Source organism: Lethenteron reissneri, chromosome 23 (assembly GCF_015708825.2).
Source record: "Lethenteron reissneri isolate LAM-NWPU_2019-01 chromosome 23, ASM1570882v1, whole genome shotgun sequence".
Classification (NCBI taxonomy): domain Eukaryota; kingdom Metazoa; phylum Chordata; class Hyperoartia; order Petromyzontiformes; family Petromyzontidae; genus Lethenteron; species Lethenteron reissneri.
This window is the reverse complement of record NC_083801.1, coordinates 7073868-7094239: the sequence shown is the minus strand read 5'-3', so window position 1 is coordinate 7094239 and position 20372 is coordinate 7073868. Positions and strand designations below refer to the sequence as shown.

Below are 20372 nucleotides of genomic sequence, written 5' to 3'. Positions count from 1 at the left end.
TCACACCAATTTAATACAGGAATTTTTAAACACCCCAAACAAAGTCCAAACTTTAGAGATGTGGAAAACCTTCACCATGTATATTTTTTTAATGACATGGAAATTTTGAGGACCTTTACCATTTGAAATACGTGGAAAGGACATCCTGAACTAGTGTAGTCAGCCGGATATGGCTTGAGCCTACAACCATACACTTTACTTCCTTGCCTTGGTCGACTTGGACAAAGAAAATCAACAGATTGCCCTGAACGTAAAATAATTCTGTTCGGTTTAAATGCCAACACTTTTTTTTATTTATAACAGCATTGAAAATAATATTACAGAAATTGTTTCGGCCAGACGAGACAGTCCAGTCTTGCTTATTGGGGCCTTCATTAAGGTCAACCTCTGCCCTGAGCCAAAGTAAAGTGCTGTACAGTTGTAGGCCCCTTCTCATGCAATTTCCCCCTTGCCTTTATTGTTAACAGCCTCGCCTTAAACTGGTGAGTCAATGTTCAATGACGGTTTGTTGTGGGGGCTGCTTAATCAGGTCTTGACAGCCACCCTGGCTCCCTGGGTTGTGTGGGGTCCAGCTCAAGCTTATCAGCATGACAAGCCTTGAGAAGCTATACAGTACTGCCTGGGCCACCCTCAAGTACTGGACACTGTTGCCATATCATTCCTGCACTGTGGATTTATTTAGGAATGCACGTTTGTTGTACGGTGTGAAAGAAGTTCAGCATATGTACATACATTTGTGAACGTATTGCAGCTGTTAATGTGTTTAACAGGAACAAAGTGACACACAAGCATACCTGCCAAAATTGTTGTGACACTTTGGGGAGTGCCCGTGACTTATGATGGGTAGTTGACAGTTTATTAGCGTGTGTGTGTGTGCGTGCACGTGTAATACTGGCCAGTGTCCGTCCATACCTATGAGTCTTGTCTCTGCAAAGTCTCTGTCACAGTTATAGACCAGAAGTGTGATAGAGGAAATGAAGCTGTTGGTGCCTTGTCATGTTTCAAAGTTATTGTGGCACTGGAATACCGGTTATGTTGTACCTTTTATTGACACACATTATTATCACATGCACTCACTTTAGTGACTTTTCTTTTCATTCCGAATTTTGTTTTCATTCTTTTAACTGTCTTGTAAAAAAATTACAAGTTGATTTCCACGATGTTTTCACAAGCCTGGCCTGTCTCCTCTGTATATGCCATAGCTCTCATTCTTTGACCTTATATTTTCTCTTTTTAAGATCTACAATATTCAGAAGGTAAGGAAAAAAAGCATGGTTTTGGAATTCGTGCTTGAAATTCTACTAACAACTGTGCACTTGAAATCCCAACACTCATTTTGATTTGCTGTGTCTTAACATAACCAGTCCGAGTTTGGTTTGTTACACAAATTATTATAATAAGTTGAGTAGTCCTTTAAAATAGATTTCTATGTAGCAAGCATTAGCCTTTTAAATCGGTCGTATATGTCAGTGAATGACCTATATACAATTAGAAACGTACATCCATAAATCCTAAAGTGGTATTTCAATATATGTTGTTTCGTTACTTTAAGAATCCATTTGGGTGGCTCAGTGTTGGTGAATACAATACAACCGATACATTAGTTGAATGTTTCTCCCAGCCTATCCCCAGTGCAAGACCACACGAGTCAGGAGGTGAACCTGCACTACGCTGCACCACCACTGGCCTCTTGCCCATTTGTGGAGAGTACTTGGGTAGAAAGTGAACTAGATGTTGAGTATTTTGTACTAGACGTCAAAATAATGTTGAAGCAAATGTTGTGAATGTTCTGGAGCTGCTAGCTGGGTGGGACCTAATGACTATTTCAATGCACTGATAGCCTGGTTTAACTTCAATTCGTTGGGTCTTTTGCAGTCAAGTATATTTACCCAGTGAGCCACTCGTGCACCCAGCCGAAAGAGGCGGGCGATCTGGCTCTTGTGGTAAGATAACTTCATGAGGACATCAAAAGTACTTGTATAGCGTCCCTTCCGGAGTTCCTTGTGACACAGTGTGCGTCACTGTATGCACTCAATGTACTGGGTAGTGGGATGAGAACATACTATTACAATTGTGAAAAGTCGTCGATTAGATCCCGCACACACATAAAAAAAAATCACCATTTGTAGCATTAAGCAAGCGGAATAAATGTTTATCCGTCTGGAAGTCAGGGTTACGAAGGGGGGACTGTGTCCACCGACACAATAGGTAAGTTATTGGCAGTAAAACATTCAAGTTTGTTCAAATCGCCATATCGTTGTTTCCCTTGGGTATATTGTACTGTCGTTATGGGCCACATACTTTACTTGTTCATGCTGTGTAAGGGCATATGATTTTTTCAAGGCTCGATTGTAGTTCCTGTTTTATAATATTTGGTGACAAACATTGCTAAATGAAAACTGCAAGTACTTTACCAAGTATACTTTGAACAATCTGGTGTGTTTTCGATTTAAAGCTTTCGTGACTGCAGGGATTCATATTCTTGGTTCTTTCGGTAAAGTAAGAGCGTCTTAAAGACGCTGTCTTTCCAACAGCTCTGTTTCTTCACCTGAGGACGGCTGCTTGCGTTGTGGCCGAAACGTCGTGAGAATTTCATTTTATTATGTTTTATTTTTATTATTGTATTATTTCCCTTCTACGTGACTTTACCGAAAGAACCAAGAATATGAATCTGATGTGTCTTTGCAGTATTTGTAGGACTGACTCTCAGCAAAGATATGGATACAGTGTTTTGCATTGCTGTGTTGATGTAAGAACATCAGCATTATCAGAATGAAGATTTCATTACAAAAACGATTATACCAGTGCATGGTGTTTTATTTCTACTAACATACTGTGCATTAATTTAAGCCTTCAAAGTCTGTGCCTTACAAGGACAGTTGTATTTATTCTACACAAAAGGTTGCGTGACTTTCATCGTGATTATAATAAGCTCACCCCTGGGAATTGTAAATGATGTATTAAAGTTTGCCGTGATTCACTGTCGTACGGTAGTTAGAACCTTGCCAAAAATGGGGGTAATGTTGTCAAGTTTTGTGGGCCTCGTGAGTTTCGGCCTGATTGCAGATGCAGTGCTGACTCTCACGTGATGACTCAAGCCATCTTTTAGACGACATTGTTTCACGGGAACTAATTTTGCACATGGCTTGACTTAAACAGTCGCCAAGAGGGCCCTTGATTTTCCTGTGCCTGTTGACTCTGGTAGGGATAGTTATTGTGCAATTTAATTGCGGACAGATGGTTTTAAAATACCAATTTGGTCTCTCGACAAATGCAAACGCCCCTCGTATGATGTCGAGTGGTCTTTAACGTCCACTTTTCAACAAAGCATACATTGGTAATTTTCTGAATAAGCTGCCTGTGGTAATTTAGATGTTGACTCCAGTGCATGCTGGTTCACTGGCAAATTCTTTGTTATAATCAGGACCTCATCTTAATTTCCACAGCTCTTTGGGTTATTGCATCATTGCGAAGATTGAAAGAACTAAATAGTAGACTTTATTTTTGTATAACAAGATTGTTATTCATTGTGTTACAAACAACTACGTGTGCATATTACAGTTTAGGAAATCAAGAAATACATTTTTAAAATTAATGTTCGTTCACTGGATGCTGTATGGAATAAGTGTGCCACCCAAATTGGTAATTTATCGTTATGCATAGGGGGCACAAAGGCGATTTTTTTTCTGTATCATTCGCCATGCACCAAACAATCTAACTGCAGAACTTTACCTGCCCCTGCTGGACATCTGTGAAAAAGAGTTTTACAGGCTCATCGGATTCCTCCAATATAAAGACATTCTGATTCTGTTACGACACTTTAACATGAAGGCTAACGGTTCCCATTGCCTGCATTATAGATTATTATGCGTTTACAATAATTTATTAAATATCCCTGAAAATTCGGAAGCGGGTTATTGTCTCTTTCAAGTACATTTATTAAACATGCTTAGCTGTTGACATGTAAAACGTCTCACCTTTTATATTTATATTGTGAAACATCTAAGAGCTGTGTTTGTGATTGAATCATTCTTTTAAGAAAAATATTTGTAAAAAAATCATGAATATTCATATAACATATGTAATAAAGTATATAACAATTGTGAACACATGTTTGCAATGATCAATTCCTATGAAATTATTAATTATACTGTGCAAACATCACCTGCATGATAGTATAATATATTAACCTATCATTGCATTGTTTTATTGTATTTTTTTATGATATGTCCTGCTATGTGTAGAAGTATCAGTTGCCGCGGCATAATGAGGAATACGACAATATACACCAGTGGATGGTAGGACATGTTGCGTGTTTGCATGCGTCTTCTGTTAAAGGAGAATGAAGCACATCCATGTACACTTTGAATATTGGGGCACTGTTAATTCTGCGTGTACAATTGGTTCAAGCATAACCTCAGCTTTCCGGGTTAATGTACATGGCTTTCTTTACGTGTGTTTTATCACGTGATAATTATACATTGCTGATATGCAGATCAATTTCAGATTAAGACAACTCATAATCATGGCATGTGTGATGGGTCACAGCAATACATTGCAAGAAATCAGCTTTAAAATATCAACTCTCACGACAGCGGCAGTATTATTTGAAGCCGTCATTTCACCTCTTGTTTTTCCATCACCTGGCGATGACTACCTATGCACCTGTGATCCTACATTCAAAGCTGATGTCATGGGTTCACAGGATGGTGTGGAGGTTCCATCAACAAGGCTCTCCAGACCACAGTCGGTCTGTACTGCTTCCTTCTTCCATCCTTTCTCGTTCTGCGCACTGCTGTCACCTGCGCCGTTCGCACGGCGGCTTCCTTGCCGTGTTTTTTTTACCTCCCTTTCCTTACTTTGCATTTCCCTTTTCAGCGGCAGCGGGCGTCTCCTTTCTCTGACGCCGATGGGCTCTCAGAGAGAAGCGGCCGTTCTGGCAGCAGGGTCAGTAGCTTGCAGCTGCGTGTGGTGTGGGAGTCACTGAGCCCGAGCTGACTGATGAGCCTTGCTGGTGCTGGAGTTGAGTTTCATTGTGCTGGCACATGCACAGGAAGCATTTGGTTACAGTGAAATATATAAATATAGTGCTCACCTAATTAGTGCATCATTATCCTTTATATGTTCACATTAGAGCAAGTCTAGATTTTTGCAGCACTCTTGGTACTCACTATTCTTTATAATAATATATTTTGGTTTGTCGCTAGAGTCACTACAGTCGCATGAACAACTATGAGTTTTCCTGCTCAAGTGTGCTTCCTGACTAAGCTTTGTTTTGTTATAGCGTGAGGACTATGAATGCGAACGAGATGCTTCCAGTGGAAGGAGTAGGGTGAAGAATGGTGCTACAAAGAAATATCCATTGGTCTGTATTATTTTGAATGCAATTTAACCAGTACGGTACTTTATGACAATTACATTTAGGTTTTGTACTTTTTTTCAAGGGAAACTCTGTTTATATTTCATCATGCACGCATTTGTATGTATTAATGTAAATGCTGCATGCCACACTTTATGTAGAAAATACAGCATCAGTAAACGAGTGTGGTTGGATTACAGGATCATGAAGAGAGATACTCCAGCCGATATCACAGAGTTAAGCCGGTACCTACCTCCATTCATCTCCTTAACATTTACATTTTGTCTTGAGCTATTGAACATAGGCCTCAATACGTGTTCATGGGCTTTAATGCTTATGCGAAGAAAATGTCACTTTTTTCATTTATGGCTGACGGCATTCGTGTAAATATGTCTCCACATTATTGTTGGGAGAATTGTAAAAAAACGTAGAATGCATACTTAAAAGACCTAAGGCCAATTCTGATTTGTGTGTTGACGGCACCTGATGACATTTCATGCGGAAATGTTATTTTAAAATATCGTGGTTGAATTCCAGGATGATGAAGAGTTGTACTCCAGCCAGCTGGGAAAATATAAACCGGTATATGCAATCTTTCGTCTCCTTATCTGCACTCTTGTGTGATTTTGTTTCCTTTTTCATTGCTACATTTTCACGTATCTTTTTTTTAAGCTGTCATTAACACTACTGTATTCTTTATTCTTCTCTTCCTGTTGTTTTAGCGGTTGTCCAGTGCCGAAAGAGAATCGGAGAGTAGTGACCATAGAAGGGTTTGTATTTTTTGCGTTGAAACCAGTAAACTTTAACAATTACTGACCGTTGTGGCAGCACGACTTTTTATTTTAGAAATCTCTGCACTGCTGCCTGAGTGCTGACTGGAAGCGCCTATTGTCAATGTGCATGTAATATTCAAACAAAAGGAAAAATATAAAATAACATTTCTATTTAACTGCAAATACTCATCTTTCAAATGTTCTATTCATAGACTGCAAGGTGCATATACATTTTTTATTCATATATGACTTCATTCTGAGCAATCTTTATTTAAACTGCCAGGAGTATTAGTATCTACTAACCTTAAATATTAAATGTTCACCTTTTTCAGCGTGCGCCGCCTGCCGACGATGAGACTGACGAGGTGATAAGTGCACAGCTAACTAGATAATGACCCTCAAACGTCAGTGCGTGACAATGCAGTGTTGCATGTGAAACGATTAGTGCACAGAACTGTTCGCTAGCACATTCCGGCGGAGGGAACTGGTAGGAATGTTGGGTTGCTCGGTCAATGGCCAGGGTCAACGGCGGCGTGGTGTATTCCGCAAATATGCCCGACTGTGAGGGCGAGCACAAGCTGGCGTGAGTAGGTTAAACGTTGAGTTTTATAAGGGCACCACGGGATGACCAGCCCCTCCCCACCCAGCCCCACCCCACCCAGCCCCACCCAGCCCCTCCCCACCCAGCCCCTCCCTACCCAGCCCCTCCCTACCCAGCCCCTCCCCACCCTCCCCTCCCCACCGAGCCCCACCCAGCCCCTTCCTCCCCACCCAGCCCCTCCCTGCACGACGGACGGACACAATAATGCCCTGGAACCAGTGGGTTCCTATCAGTAAAAATGGAAAGTCCTGCACGTTGCAGCTGTGGTCTCTGATCGAAAACGAAAGCAGGAACCGGGCATTATAAAGCCATCAACTTTTGAGTGCACTTGCTTGCGTTTTAATAATTAAAATGGCCGTCAATTTGCAGACTGTTTTACCACATTGCTGTTTTAAATTAAAATATAACCTCAAACTATTGCATGCACACTTTAGCGGTCCCTTGTTTTGTCAGGTAAACTAGCCTTGTGGTTTTACATATTTTGCGCTGTGATTAACAAAAATGTTGTTGTGTACTTGAAGTATTTACAAATGGCATTCTGCTTTGGTGTGTGATTTGGATTTGGATTTACTTTCATTGGATTTCTTTGTTGAAGAGTGATTCAGCATGCACATGTTGTATCTAAGCAATGTTCACATTATTTCTTCATCTAATCTCAATGTTCCATTGTAGATTTGGCAAAGCGACAAATACAGACGGAAGCTCGGTTCTCGAGTAGGTATTATTCACTGCATGGCTGTGGGTTTTGTCTTTCATTAATGTCTGTGGGTATCTTTAACACATTTATTGTTTGATTTTTTTTCAGAGTATTATGTGCTATTTAGTTTCAAGAGTAATTTTTTTCATATTCGAAGTCATAGATTTCCTATTGCTAGCCCAGTATTCCAGCATAGGTTTCCAAGAATGAGCTCCAGGCAGTAACAAGCAGATGTGTGATATTTAAGGGAACTGGATGACGTGACATATCCATTCATTGGAAAGTAATCGCTTTATTTATTCTGGTTTCTTATATCTTTCAGGCTAATCCCATGCAATCAAGCTGCATGCATGATGAATGCCTCCTACCTAACATAACAGTAATTGTTTATGAAATATCCTTTACAGGGCTAGACAATTAATTTGTAAAATACATTTTGGTGTGTCATTGACCCGTACAGATATGGTTTATAACGGCAATTGCAAATCTAGATTATTAGCCTTGTTCTTCTCTTGAGAAGAATGTGTACTGTATATTGAAACCAGCAAGCATCTCATGGTGTCAGCATCATATCTTAAGACGTATGCATCAATGCAATAGAGAGTTCCACTTATTGCATCTTACAATAGATGTATGTATGTAGTGTTTAACTTAATTCGCACTCTACGTATATAGCCAACCATTCTAATCGGAGGTTCGGGGATATTTGCTGTACCTGTTTTAAGGTTGTGGCCATACAATGTACAATTATATTAAGCATTTAAATATTATTTGCATGCAACTGCATGTCAAGATGCTGAACAGAAATAGTGGTCATGTTTATTTTAGAGAGGGGAACTCAATCTTAGGCAGAGGAAAAAGGTCTAGACTTGAAAAAAGGTAGTGACAGGGAGTCGACAGCACAGGACTGCTGAGCTAAATGTGTTGGTGTTCTCTTGCTTGTTGGTCATGATTGTAAAGCAGGCGGTATATGAATAGTTTATGTTAAATCCGTTTTGGTTTCTATTTTGCATGTGAAATCTCTAAAGGCGCATCGGAGATTGCCTAAATATTGGCTTTGCCTCTGACATTCATGTTTATTTTTTACATTAAGCCTGGTTTCTGAATAATTATGAGCTAATGCTGAATGTGTGATACTTGAGATCTGTGCTCTTTTTTCTTTATCAGAAAAATAGTTATGACAACTGGGATGCTGGCTCCAGCAGAGCCAAGGCCCATGTTGTGGTGTGTACTTTGCTATTTTTATGCTCTCGGAATTTAACGAGGCTATATAGATGCAAATACAAGTAGATCGATGCCCATGCATTGCACAAGAAAATGTATGAGACCAATTACACAAACGTCCTTTCCACTAAGACCGAGATAGTTTGGCAAGATGTGTTTAATTTGTTTTGCCTTGTTTGGATAAACACATTTTATTACCTGTGAATGAGGCTGTAAAGCCTGACATTGGTAGTGACATCAGATGGCTCGAACTATCTGTAAAACAAAGTTCACACGTACAATCGTGGTTGATTTTAAACTTGTTACGTTTGTCGTAATTGACAATCATAATCACTTCACTTTGGTTTGTAATTTTTACTCTACTTTTCTCTTGTGCATTGGTTTTCTAGTGCAGTGGTCTCTGCCATTTTCACCTGTCAAACAACATGATCGTTTGGTTATAAACTGGAATAACGTAATCTGCAGACACTTGAATAAAGTGATCTGCATTATTGGTACACTTTAAAATCAGGGGCATGGGTTGGGTGCACGGACTCAAACTCATGAGACTGTTGATTGTTTCCACGACCACTGAGAACTATTGGCAGCACTGGCCAGACTGGAGAACCCCTGTCCCCACAGAAGCCCAAATAGGAACCAAGTAGCATGGTTTCCATTTGATCCCATAACAAGGCTACAGAGTCCCCTTTTCAAATTGTGAGCCATTATCGTTTTCTGGGCTGACACTGGAATCAGTCGTGATGTCATGGGGACAATAGGGCGCCGTGGTGGCAAGATGTGAACTACCTCCCCTGGTTTACAGGAGGTTGTGGGTTCGATCCCGACCCTGACGCCTGTATATTTTGAGTTTGTATGGTCTCCACGTGGTCTCATGGATTTTTCTCTGGATCCTTCAGTTTTTCCCTCTACATTCAGAAACATGCGTTCAAAGTATTTGGCTGCGATACTTTTCACATGATAAGTAACTTCGTTAAGCTATCATTTGTGGCCAGGTCGCTTCTGAAAAAGAGCTATATAGCACAGTGGGTCTTACCTGATAAAATAAAAATAAATTCTTCCAAGACAGTAAAATATTGAGTGTCTAGTGATGCTGGTTACTTTATCGCACTTCACGGTTAACTTACATGGCCATACAATTACTAAGCAATGCATTTATTTGCTTTAAAACCCTTGCCTTTGTTAAATTATGTAAAATAAATGTCACTTCCCAAACACCACTCTCCAGCCACGGAGGGTTAGGTGACAAAGGGGGGAGGGGACAGAGTGGGAGCCCAGCTCACAGATCCTAGTGGCTCATGGGGACATGGGCCATGGTGCTGGTCCTGGGCTATTGCTGGACCTGCAGAGCCCAGTTAGCAGTGGTCATGGAAACGAGGCTTGAATGAATGTTAGAAGTGGCCTTTCCTTATCGGGGATTAAGCGATGTAAGTTTCACCACGAATGTTCCTCTTGCCTTATTCTGCTTAAAGATCGTTTTTGGGCCTGCGACTCAGGTGCCTTATATTAAATAGATGTCTCCTCTATTTAATATAAGGAAACAGTTAACCTCATATTTTTGTCATGAGTGAGTCGACATTTTATAACACTTTGTGTTTACATGTTAAAAAAGCTACTATTTATGTAATATTATTAGCTGATGACAGTTTGACTTAATAATTCGACATTTAGCAAAGTGGCATGGGTAAAGCTTACGCACAACGGAATGTCCTTTGGATGCTGAGTTTATTTTTTTCACATGTTAATCATTGGCAGCAGGATGACGGTGTCCGGGGCGGCTATGATGACATGCCCTTTTCAAGGCGCACTGGCAAAAGGGTCTGTTTTCTTTCCTCTGCTGAAACATGCTGCTTGCAGCTTTCTTTCACTTACCTCTGTCTACCCCCTAACATTTTCACATCTCCCATTCTACAATCGCTTTTTCAGTTACACGGACCAGCAGTTTATCAGTTTTATAGACTGAACTGTGCTTCATCAAAGACAATGACCGCCCCCCTCCCCCGTTATAGCTTTAACAGACTATTGGGGAAAGTGCCGTTCTCGAGCATCTATGAAGGCCGACACGGTACACGAGGGGGTGGGTGGCCAGCACCACGCCTGGTCGCCTTTGTCTCCCCAGTAGCAATGTTTCCTCATCACACCAGGTACTCATTTGACGCCGAGTCCACCTAGGGGAGGCGCAAGACTGGTTCAGATAAATATCACCGATGATGTTGTCCGTGAGCGGGCATCGAACTCGTGTAGACAGACGGGTTCGTAAGCGCAGCGCTAAACGCTGCACGACCACCCTGCAGGTTTCATTCATGCCCCATAACATGTTCATGCATCCCTGTCGAGTTACTTTTTTTTACACGCTTTTATTTAGCTCACTCTGTTGTTGTATGCTCAAATCTTGTAACTCAATTTTAACCCACTTCCCAGTGTAGTATCGACTGCAAACTTGGTATACTTATGTCATACTGATGACAATACTATATTCTATAAAAAAAAAATTAACATTATTTTTTATGTTATGTTTCGTCTTGGGTCTAATTGTCCACGCTCAACTCACGTTGGCTGTAAATCACTACGGCCCCTTTACGCTATGGCAAGCCTCGGGGCCACTTCCTCGAGTCGTGGAGTTCTGCCATTACTCGTACGGTACATTTCATTAAAGCGTGTTTAAAAAAAAGTATTTTAAAATATGACTTATTCAGTTACACTGAGCATCAGCTTATCAGTTTTACAGAATCAACTGTGCTTCGTCGCACACTTCTACCGCATTCATCTCGGGCACATTGAATAGACTGTATATACCATTACACTTTTAGATGTGGTGTGCTCATTGTTGAGTGAATGCTGAATACATTTTACTGGTGTCTCACGCATATGAATTGTGATCGTTATGCGGACATGTAACTGTTTTAATTATTTTCAACAGACTTCCTCTCTTTACAGTGAGCCTTTGGCCCCTGCTCGAAGCTGCAGGGTCAGTGTCCAATCTTTGTTGACAACCTTTAACCCATGCAGTGAAAAGTGTCTTTGTTTTGTTTTATGGTGGTGACAAAGTAATTTATTTATCCTTAAATGAGGGTCGAGTTACTGTCCAAGCGAGCCTTTATCATATTCTTGGGTCTTTCAGTAAAGTCACGTAGACAGGTTCAAAGAATATAATCAAAAGGTCCCTTTTCCTGAAGACGACCGCTTGCGTTGCGATCGAAACGTAGTAGTTTTCTGTTATTTTTTATTATTTTCTTTGAACCTATCTACGTGACTTTACTGAAAGACCCAAGAAGATTAGTTCCTGCAGTCACAAAAGCTTTAAGTCAAGATTTGAGCATTTATCAGATCCTAAATCACAACGTGCTAGTTTTTAATGATAGTGTATCTTCCTTGTGATACGTTTACTCATTCAAAGTCCTGGTGAGTTTAAAATATACGGTACTTTCTTTTATTTTGGTGGCACAGTTTGATCATGAAACTATCCCATTCAACGTTTTGGCTTGTTTGTATACGTAAATGGAAACTTATCTATTATCTTTGAAATTAAAATTTTAACTGAGCCTAATGTTGATGAGTAATGTTTCGTCTTGTCCTGGTCAGAATCGGAACTAGAAACTGGGCACAGTATAGATGCAATCATATATGTTGCCCAGACCTCCTGCAGTGCTCCCCATATGCAGCTACACTCAGAATTAAATATCTTGACTGGAGTATTGTAAATATTTCCAAAGTAGGGGCAAGATTGCAGTACTGCAGAACATTATTTTGCTTTGCCACTATCTACAAAATGCAGTAAGAATGTATTTCAAATGTTAAACTACAATAACGAATAGGTATTAAGGGGCTGTCCATAAATTACGTCACGTACCTAAGGGGGGGGGGGTCAGACACTTGTGACGATGTGTGACGAGGGGGGGGGGTGAGAAATGTGACGTCACATCAAAATGCGCAACTTTAAATAAATATAGACAACACGTTCTACGTCATTAAATAGACTTTTTGATAAATGTTTTCTCCTACAGCATCAGAGTGCAGCGCCACATTAAATACGCACTACAATGACAATAGTTCAAAGCTATTTGAAGCATGTTTTATTTGGGGGGGGGGGGGCAGAGCTTTGTGACGTCACATTTGAGGGGGGATCTGACTTTTTGTGACGCCGTGTGACGAAGGGGGGGGGGGGGGGTCAAAAATCGTCCAAAAATCGCGTGACGTCATTTATGGACGGCCCCTAATGTGGCTCCATTTAAATTAGGGCCTCAGGACTGGATCAAAGATCACTGAGCATATGACCTCAGTGACATAGAAGTTACGTGGACTGGTGGTAATAATTCTAGATTTGAAGCTTTCGTGACTGCAAGGATTCATACTCTTAGTTTTTTCGGTAAATTCACGTAGGTAAAAAATGAAATTAAAATTAATAAAAGTAAAAGAATAAAAATCACGAAGTTTCGGAGGCAACACAAGCTTCCGTCTTCAGGTGAAACCGTCACAGCAAATATCTGTATCAAGTGGGACTTCTCTTCACTTGATACAGACATTTGCTGTGACGGTTTCACCTGAAGACGGAAGCTTGTGTTGCCTCCGAAACGTCGTGATTTTTATTATTTTACTTTTATTAATTTTAATTTCATTTTCTACCTACGTGACTTTACTGGTGGTAATAGTTGGGAAACTGGTAGAGTGCCATAATGTCATGAGAACAGGACATTCAGGGGCTTATGGAATGAGCACAACTGTGTGTGTGTGTGTATTGGCACCGGTGACCACTCTGTGTTGGACACATCTTCCCTGTAGACTTTGGGCTCAGAAGATATTCTGGGCAGTGCCCGTGGGTGGCGGGGCTCTTCCTCACGGGTCGTAAGTGCAGGCTGTTTGCTGTTTGTATTGCTTTAACAGTGTTTGCAGTGACTTTGACTAACCATGGCCACGTCGGAATCGACTCGCACTTCGCCAAGTCAGTGAAAATGGAACGACAAGTGAATCGCAATGCTTGAATATACTTTTCAGTCTTTGTTATTGTATCGGACCTTCATTATTTTGATATGTTTTGCGTTGGTTATAAAGCGTGGCTATGCATTTGCAGTTTACATTTAGGATTATTCACTGTTAATTCTTTGTTTCTACCACATACTATTGTCTCTGAACAACGCACAGCATGGTCTACAATTGAGACCCTGCTTGGCAGTCGAATCATCGCATCATGCCTCTGGAATTTATTAAACGTGCATTGCTTCATGAGAAGTCAACAGTGTTATCCTGTGGAGAGAGCCATCCCCAACGAGTTTTCTTCACTGGTTCACGGCAACCAAAAGCATCGAAAGAGTTACCTCCCCATGTCCTGCTCGAGCAGCAGTAAGACAATGTGAATTGAACATCATCAAGCAATGGCACTGTATGCGAGTGTCAAAAGGCCACACATATAAGCTTACATGTCGGTTCATTCAAAGACTATTTGTTTGGCATTTCAAGGATGTCCATGTGTTTGGTTTAGACAGCTGCCTAAGCTCCACTTGGCCAGCTATGTTCATTGGCCTTGAACTCGCTGAACCTGGCCTATGCTCCCCTCATGTATTGGGAATGGGTTCCATTGTGGCTGCTGTCGGAATGGTTAAGGGAAATGTGTCAATGCTCGTAAAAATTACAAGAGTTGCATTGGCAGCACCGGCCACGAAACGTCACAAGTTTTGTCTTGCAGATGACCTGATGAGAGAGAAAATTAAAAGCAGACGGGATAACTTTTTGGGCAGTACCCCTTGCATTAAAGAAGGGCGATTGTCGGAAATACTCTTTGGTTCTTTCGGTAAAGTCACGTAGATAGAAAATGAATAGATCACGACGTTAATAGATCACGATGTTTTGATCAAAACGTTGTGATCTATAATTTTTTTTATCTACGATCGAAACGTGATCTATTAATTTTCTATCTACGATCGAAACGTCATGATCTATTAATTTTCTACCTTCGTGACTTTACCGAAAGAACCAAAGAGTGTGGATTCCTGCAGTCACAAAAGCTTCAAATCAAGATTGTCTGAAATGTTATCCTACCATTGTATATATTCAGTATATTTTTCAGTTAACAGGATATTAAAATGCCATTTTTTTATTTAAATAGCTTAATGTTATTGAAAGATGAATATGGTAAGTGCTATTTGAGCATTTAGACACTTTTAAATACATTATGACTCTCTTAATTGATTAGAAGGCTGCAACAGTTACACTTAAAAAATCCAATGTGATATTAAGAGCTGTTAATTGTAATTTGGGCATGGCAAAGGGGTTATGTTCTATGTATCTTGGGTTGATGTTGTCTTAGGTGATTGGTGTTCTAAAATCTAAGTACTTCGTCGAGGTTGCTGTTATACATAGCATACATTGTGTGAATTCAAGGTATGCTTTATGCTCACGTATTATGAAAGTGAGCTATTGTTAATTTTCTGATTCGTTTTCACAGTGCTACAATTAATATCAGTTCACAGGCATTGAACACAGCTCTCGGCAGCTTGCTTCAATTACCCCTGTATAAATATCTTCTTCCACTAGCCTCATTAGTGTTGGACTGAACAAACTCTACCCCTATCCACTACATAGCATATGTCAGGCTCACTTCTACTTAACACTATCTTACGCCTGACAGAGACTTATTTATCCAAAGTACGTGAATTTGTAATATTTACATTTTCAGATAACCATGCTGTTCATGATTATGGAAGCATCAACAATTCAACTTGCGATAATATAGTACTTTGGCCTACCTGTGCCAAATAATATATGGCAACCCTGCACAGTGCATGTACATTGTTGAAGTGACTATTGGCTTAAAATAATGGAATCCCCTGCATCGTTTACCTCCTTCACGTGCCCTTTAGGAGTGTCTTGTAAGTCGTTGCTTTGTTTGTAAAACTTCAGGCAGCAGAGGGTGTGTCCGGCTCTCGGCTCAGCTCTCTGGTCAATTCTCGTAGGGCCAGCCCAGCGGTGAGATGCCAACGTGTTCTCACAATCGTACAGCAGCCAACGCTCCATTGTCCGTGGTCATGGGAGGAGTAGCTCGGATAAAAGAAAATCATGGAAACAAGGCCAAACTTCATGGTCGCCAAGAAAACGTGTGTTGCTTACATGTCTTGTTTAGCGGGTGAAACAAAGAATGTTTCTTCCACCGACTAGTTTTGGCTGTAATTGCAAGAGTGAGTCACATCGGTTGAGTCACACGTTCGGAGGCAGATCATTAAACCAATACAAGCAAAAACGACATTTTTTACAAGGACTGGCAATCTGCAAGGCGAATAATCCGCCCACGGATAATGGAGAGGAAGCTACCTGTAACGTGTTTTGTCTCGGTGTGTGGCGTAAATGTGGAGAGCATGCATGTGGAACCACTGATGGGGATATCAAAATAGTAGAGCTAACGGGACATTTATAAGCAGACCTTCACATTAATCGTACCACTCCTGCCGTAGGGAGATTGTTTACATGAGTGTAATGTGTGTTTAAAACATAATTGTGATTAATTGTTTTTGCTTTCTGGCTTGTAAGTATCAAACTATAACAATATGCTGCTGTTTACTGAAAAGAAAAAAACCCTTCATGTATCATACACGGTACTGTAGTCTAGGGTTGTATATAGGACAATGTTTGGCATATGGTATTAATTTACAAGCTCATGTCCAAACACGATTATACTCGCGATATAGAATTGAGCCAAATGCAAGCAAATGATATGTGAGTTATGCTAAACAAGCTTCATTGTGTGAAATGTAATTAATGCATCATTAAGATTCTTGGTTTAATAGGAAAAATTATATTGAATTGTTAATTTATTTTACTGCACTTGTTCCTTGTTAACATCATCTTGTAAATTACAATATTATAAATTATTTTTTGTAATCTCTGTAATGGCTGCTAGAACTGCCAATGGGCTTACATCGGGTCTAATTCCATGCAAACATTTGCGTGCTTATCTATAACCTAACTCAAATGTGTGTGAACGTATTCATTTCTGAGTGGGGATTTTTTTTCCCGAGCCACTGCATCGTTCGTGTGGGGAATCTGCTTACTCCACCGCTGCTGCAGTCTGCTGCTTTACGCTCTTCTCCTGTGTTGCTCCTTTGCCGTATCCTCCTCCTCCGTCTCTTCCGCCTGCCGTGGTGGTTATCAGTCCTCTGATGATGAGGTGACGAGTGTACACTCACGGAAATCCACTCGCTCAGCCCGGGGCGTCACGGTGAGAGCCGGCCACCAATGCCACCTTTGACAATCCGACGAACACCGGGAAATCCGCGTTCATCAGCAGCTCTTTCATAAAGTCCCCGCAGCGTGTTGACACTTTATTGAACAAAGCACAGTAGCAGCACCAGCTAGTATCAGATAATCATTATATTTTACAAGAGCTACTGTTTGTACATTATACTCATGATACATGCACTCGAAGAGTGTTGCGTGTAGGAATGCGTTATTTATTATTTATGAAAATTAATGTAATATCGTGTCACATTAGGACACCACTTTCCAAAAATGGAGCAAACAAAACTGTACACATTACTGCGAAAAATGTGGAGAGACTTTCATCCAAACTGGATGCTTTAACATTTCCTTGTGGGAATGGTTGGTGTGATTCATTTTCTGTAACTCAGCTGCACATTGAATGTGTTAATATCTGACTAAAATTAGAAAAAAATTTAAAGTAAAAAAAATTACACGACACACAATCCACACAGTTATGAAATAATAGGATATTGTGTTTAAAATAATACACACTAATATTTCCTAATTAACATGTGCAAACATTCGAATTATATAGGTGATATTTCAGACATCTGTGCATTGGTCAGTACAGTCTAAAACATGCTTTAATTGTGCAAACCTATGTCAATCCACCGCTATATGAGAGCTTTGCCATCCCATGCTGTTTGTGGGGGTTGTTTGACCATACTGCACCACGCTGGTCAGTACAGGGTTGGTTAATGCAGCGAGAGGGCAGGGGCCAGGATCAGTTTAAATATTGTCCCTGATGTTAGCCGTAGCCGGGAGTGGAATGCAAGCCACCAAGTTCAATGTTAGCTACATTTCATTTAGCGTTAACCGAAAGATGTGCCGTTAGTAGGGTCAGGACATACGTATGCACATTTATCTCAATGGTATTTTCATTCAGTTAAATATGCACATGTGCCCTTCTACACATATGCTAAACACGTGCACAAATGGCATGCCATCATGGAGTTTGTATATTAAGAACATATATTCCTGCAACAACTTTTGGTTTTCCATTCATTTACATATTTTATGTCTCATTATTTTGGTGATAATAGATCTTTTAAAGAGTATTCTACTGTGTAAATGTTTATTTTTTATATTCTATTGACACAGGCTACCTTGTTCATCTACCTGTAACTGCTTCTTTTCTTTTCTGTTTCCCTTTCCATCTTTCTTCATAAGTCGTCAAACCCACCATCACGGAAAGGCTCAATAGTGGACATCTACGGTTGCTCTTCTCGCAGAGGAAGTGCACTCTCTGATTTCGATGATGTTTCAATCCCTGAGCTGGCTAAAGTGAGTTTACTTGCACAGTTGGGAGTGTGGATTAAAATAGCTGGGATGCAAAGCTTTGGTTTTCTAACGCTAAAAACAGACTTGAATGTTGCCGTGGCTTTGCAGAAGCGTTTGCCGGAGATTGACCAACTGTTTTGAGTCACATCGTCTTGCTAACTTTGCTGGGGGGAAAACAAACTGAAGGCATCGATATTGATATCATATGGATCCTTGTTTGCCTCTGTTTTCAATTTAGTCGTAGTGCTGAAGTTGTGCACTGAAGATAAAGCTGCAGCTTCAGCATTTTATTCATTGCCCTGACCTCGATGACATAAACAAGCTGCCTAAATGCATTCCACAGGCAAGCTGGATCCCCAGTACACGGATCCCCTAAGGTTCTGCAACCACGCATGTTGACTGATTACTTTTTTTTACCCCTTTTTTTTCCTCCAGTACACTGATGATCACAGTGACAATGACCTCGCAGAAAACACAGGACGCGTAAGTATATTGACTTTGTTTATGGGAGCGCAACAAGTCATTAACTCATGTTTGACGTCCATATTTCAGCAAAAACCCTGTTCATGGCTGTGATTCTACAGTGTAAGGAATATAATTTCACATAGCATCAAGTATACTGTCATGTCTCCATGGGCCTTACCTGGTAGAATAAAACTAGTTCATAGTTTTAGGTGTGTGTTGCCTTGCAGTTTTTGCTTGCACCGGAGGCAAGTCAAGACTTGTTTCCACACTGCTGCCACCCTCAAAGGGTGTTAGTTTATAACTCACTATTCAAGTTCACACACATCAATCAAATCGGCCACTTTGTGGTGCTATATTTACGGCAAAAGAGTGTATTTTAATTAAATATTGTGTAATGTAACCACAGCTGTAGCACAGCAGTCGGCTAGGGTGGCTGACACCTATAATATAGCAGTGGAGATAAAGGTTTGGCGTTGAGGTGCCATACCCTGGCTTGCCTTGTGATGCGGCCATGTAACCTGTGTGTTGTCTGTATGCTGCTTGCAGCCCTTGGCATCCCGGAGTGCCGTATCAGCCTTGTCCTCATCCAACTTGTCCTCCAAGCAGGGCAATGGAGACATTGGCTCTCTTGGAGATGTGGATGTCTCGACCAAGGTGAGGCGTCTCTTGCCCTTTGTCGCAGATATATCCAGCAGTCGCTGATGAAATAAATTTGATATTAAGATGAATATCACTTGGGTAATCTTGTTCGGCACTACACCTTTATAAATAAAATGTTCCAATGAATGCTCGTGCCCAGTAATTATTCAACCTCTCACCTATTTGGAAAATAATATTTGTGTGTAGTGGCAGAGCCAAATTACCCATAACTCTAATAATTGGAAAAATTCTAGAATTGTCTCTACATAACTTTGGTGGCCCATATATCCTGTGTCCTTAAAAAAAGCGATCACGAGTTTCAGTGGGATATCACCTGATAAAATAAATGGCAATAGTTGATCATTTTAATGCAAGTAAAGCTCTTTGCATGAGATGTTGGGTTATGCCGTGCGTTGTTCGGCACAACGTCCAACATTCCACACCGTGTCCTGGGAATGAAATGTACAACACGTCAGACATCGTGCTTAGCAACACGCAGTACAACCCGAAAACGCAACGGAGAGCCACACAGCTGATTTACAAAAACCTTCTCAAGAGTATATTAATAAAATATGTAAAACATATCATAAACAGTGTGTACATATCTTCAGTGAAATACATCGAGTCTAGTCTTATGGTAGATTGATCAAACATTACAGAAAAGGCCAATGTCCCAAGTCATTCTAGATTTGAAGCTTTCGTGACTGCAAGGATTCATACTCTTAGGTTTTTTCGGTAAAGTCACGTAGGTAAAAAATAAAATTAAAAGTTAATGAAAGTAATAAAGGAAATAAAAGAATAAATCACAACGTTTCGGAGGAAACACAAGTCTCCGTCATCAGGTGGGACCGTCACAGGTAAAATTACTGCATCAAGTGCGGAAAATTCCAAAAGACCAGCCCTTAAATACAAGTTAAGGGGGGAGGGGCTTATCTGAATGTGGTAACCAGGGAATGGAACGTGGGGGTGGTGGGCGGGGCTACAAGAAAAATTGGTCATTATTTTATTTACATTATTACTTTTATTAACTTTTAATTTTATTTTTTACCTACGTGACTTTACCAAAAAAACCCAAGAGTATGAGTCCCT

At 40.5% G+C, this 20372-nt stretch overlaps 1 protein-coding gene across 15 annotated transcripts in view; it reads left to right on the top strand.

The window, feature by feature from the left end:
• LOC133345896 (leucine-rich repeat flightless-interacting protein 2-like) overlaps positions 1-20372 on the top strand; it is a 49497-nt gene that overhangs the window by 16155 nt on the left and 12970 nt on the right. For 3 of the 15 annotated variants that reach the window (XM_061556992.1, XM_061556997.1, XM_061556986.1), the window contains exons 3-21: positions 1239-1256; positions 4245-4298; positions 4706-4750; positions 4879-4947; positions 5285-5365; positions 5560-5604; positions 5897-5941; positions 6082-6129; positions 6465-6497; positions 7406-7447; positions 8598-8654; positions 10407-10469; positions 11572-11619; positions 13431-13493; positions 15546-15611; positions 16792-16857; positions 18069-18182; positions 18615-18662; positions 19191-19298. In XM_061556992.1, coding sequence (XP_061412976.1) covers positions 1239-1256; positions 4245-4298; positions 4706-4750; positions 4879-4947; positions 5285-5365; positions 5560-5604; positions 5897-5941; positions 6082-6129; positions 6465-6497; positions 7406-7447; positions 8598-8654; positions 10407-10469; positions 11572-11619; positions 13431-13493; positions 15546-15611; positions 16792-16857; positions 18069-18182; positions 18615-18662; positions 19191-19298 — 1113 coding nt within the window. The remainder of the gene's footprint in view (positions 1-1238; positions 1257-4244; positions 4299-4705; positions 4751-4878; positions 4948-5284; positions 5366-5559; positions 5605-5896; positions 5942-6081; positions 6130-6464; positions 6498-7405; positions 7448-8597; positions 8655-10406; positions 10470-11571; positions 11620-13430; positions 13494-15545; positions 15612-16791; positions 16858-18068; positions 18183-18614; positions 18663-19190; positions 19299-20372) is intronic. The other 12 variants (XM_061556987.1, XM_061556989.1, XM_061556991.1 and 9 more) reach the window with 12 other exon arrangements.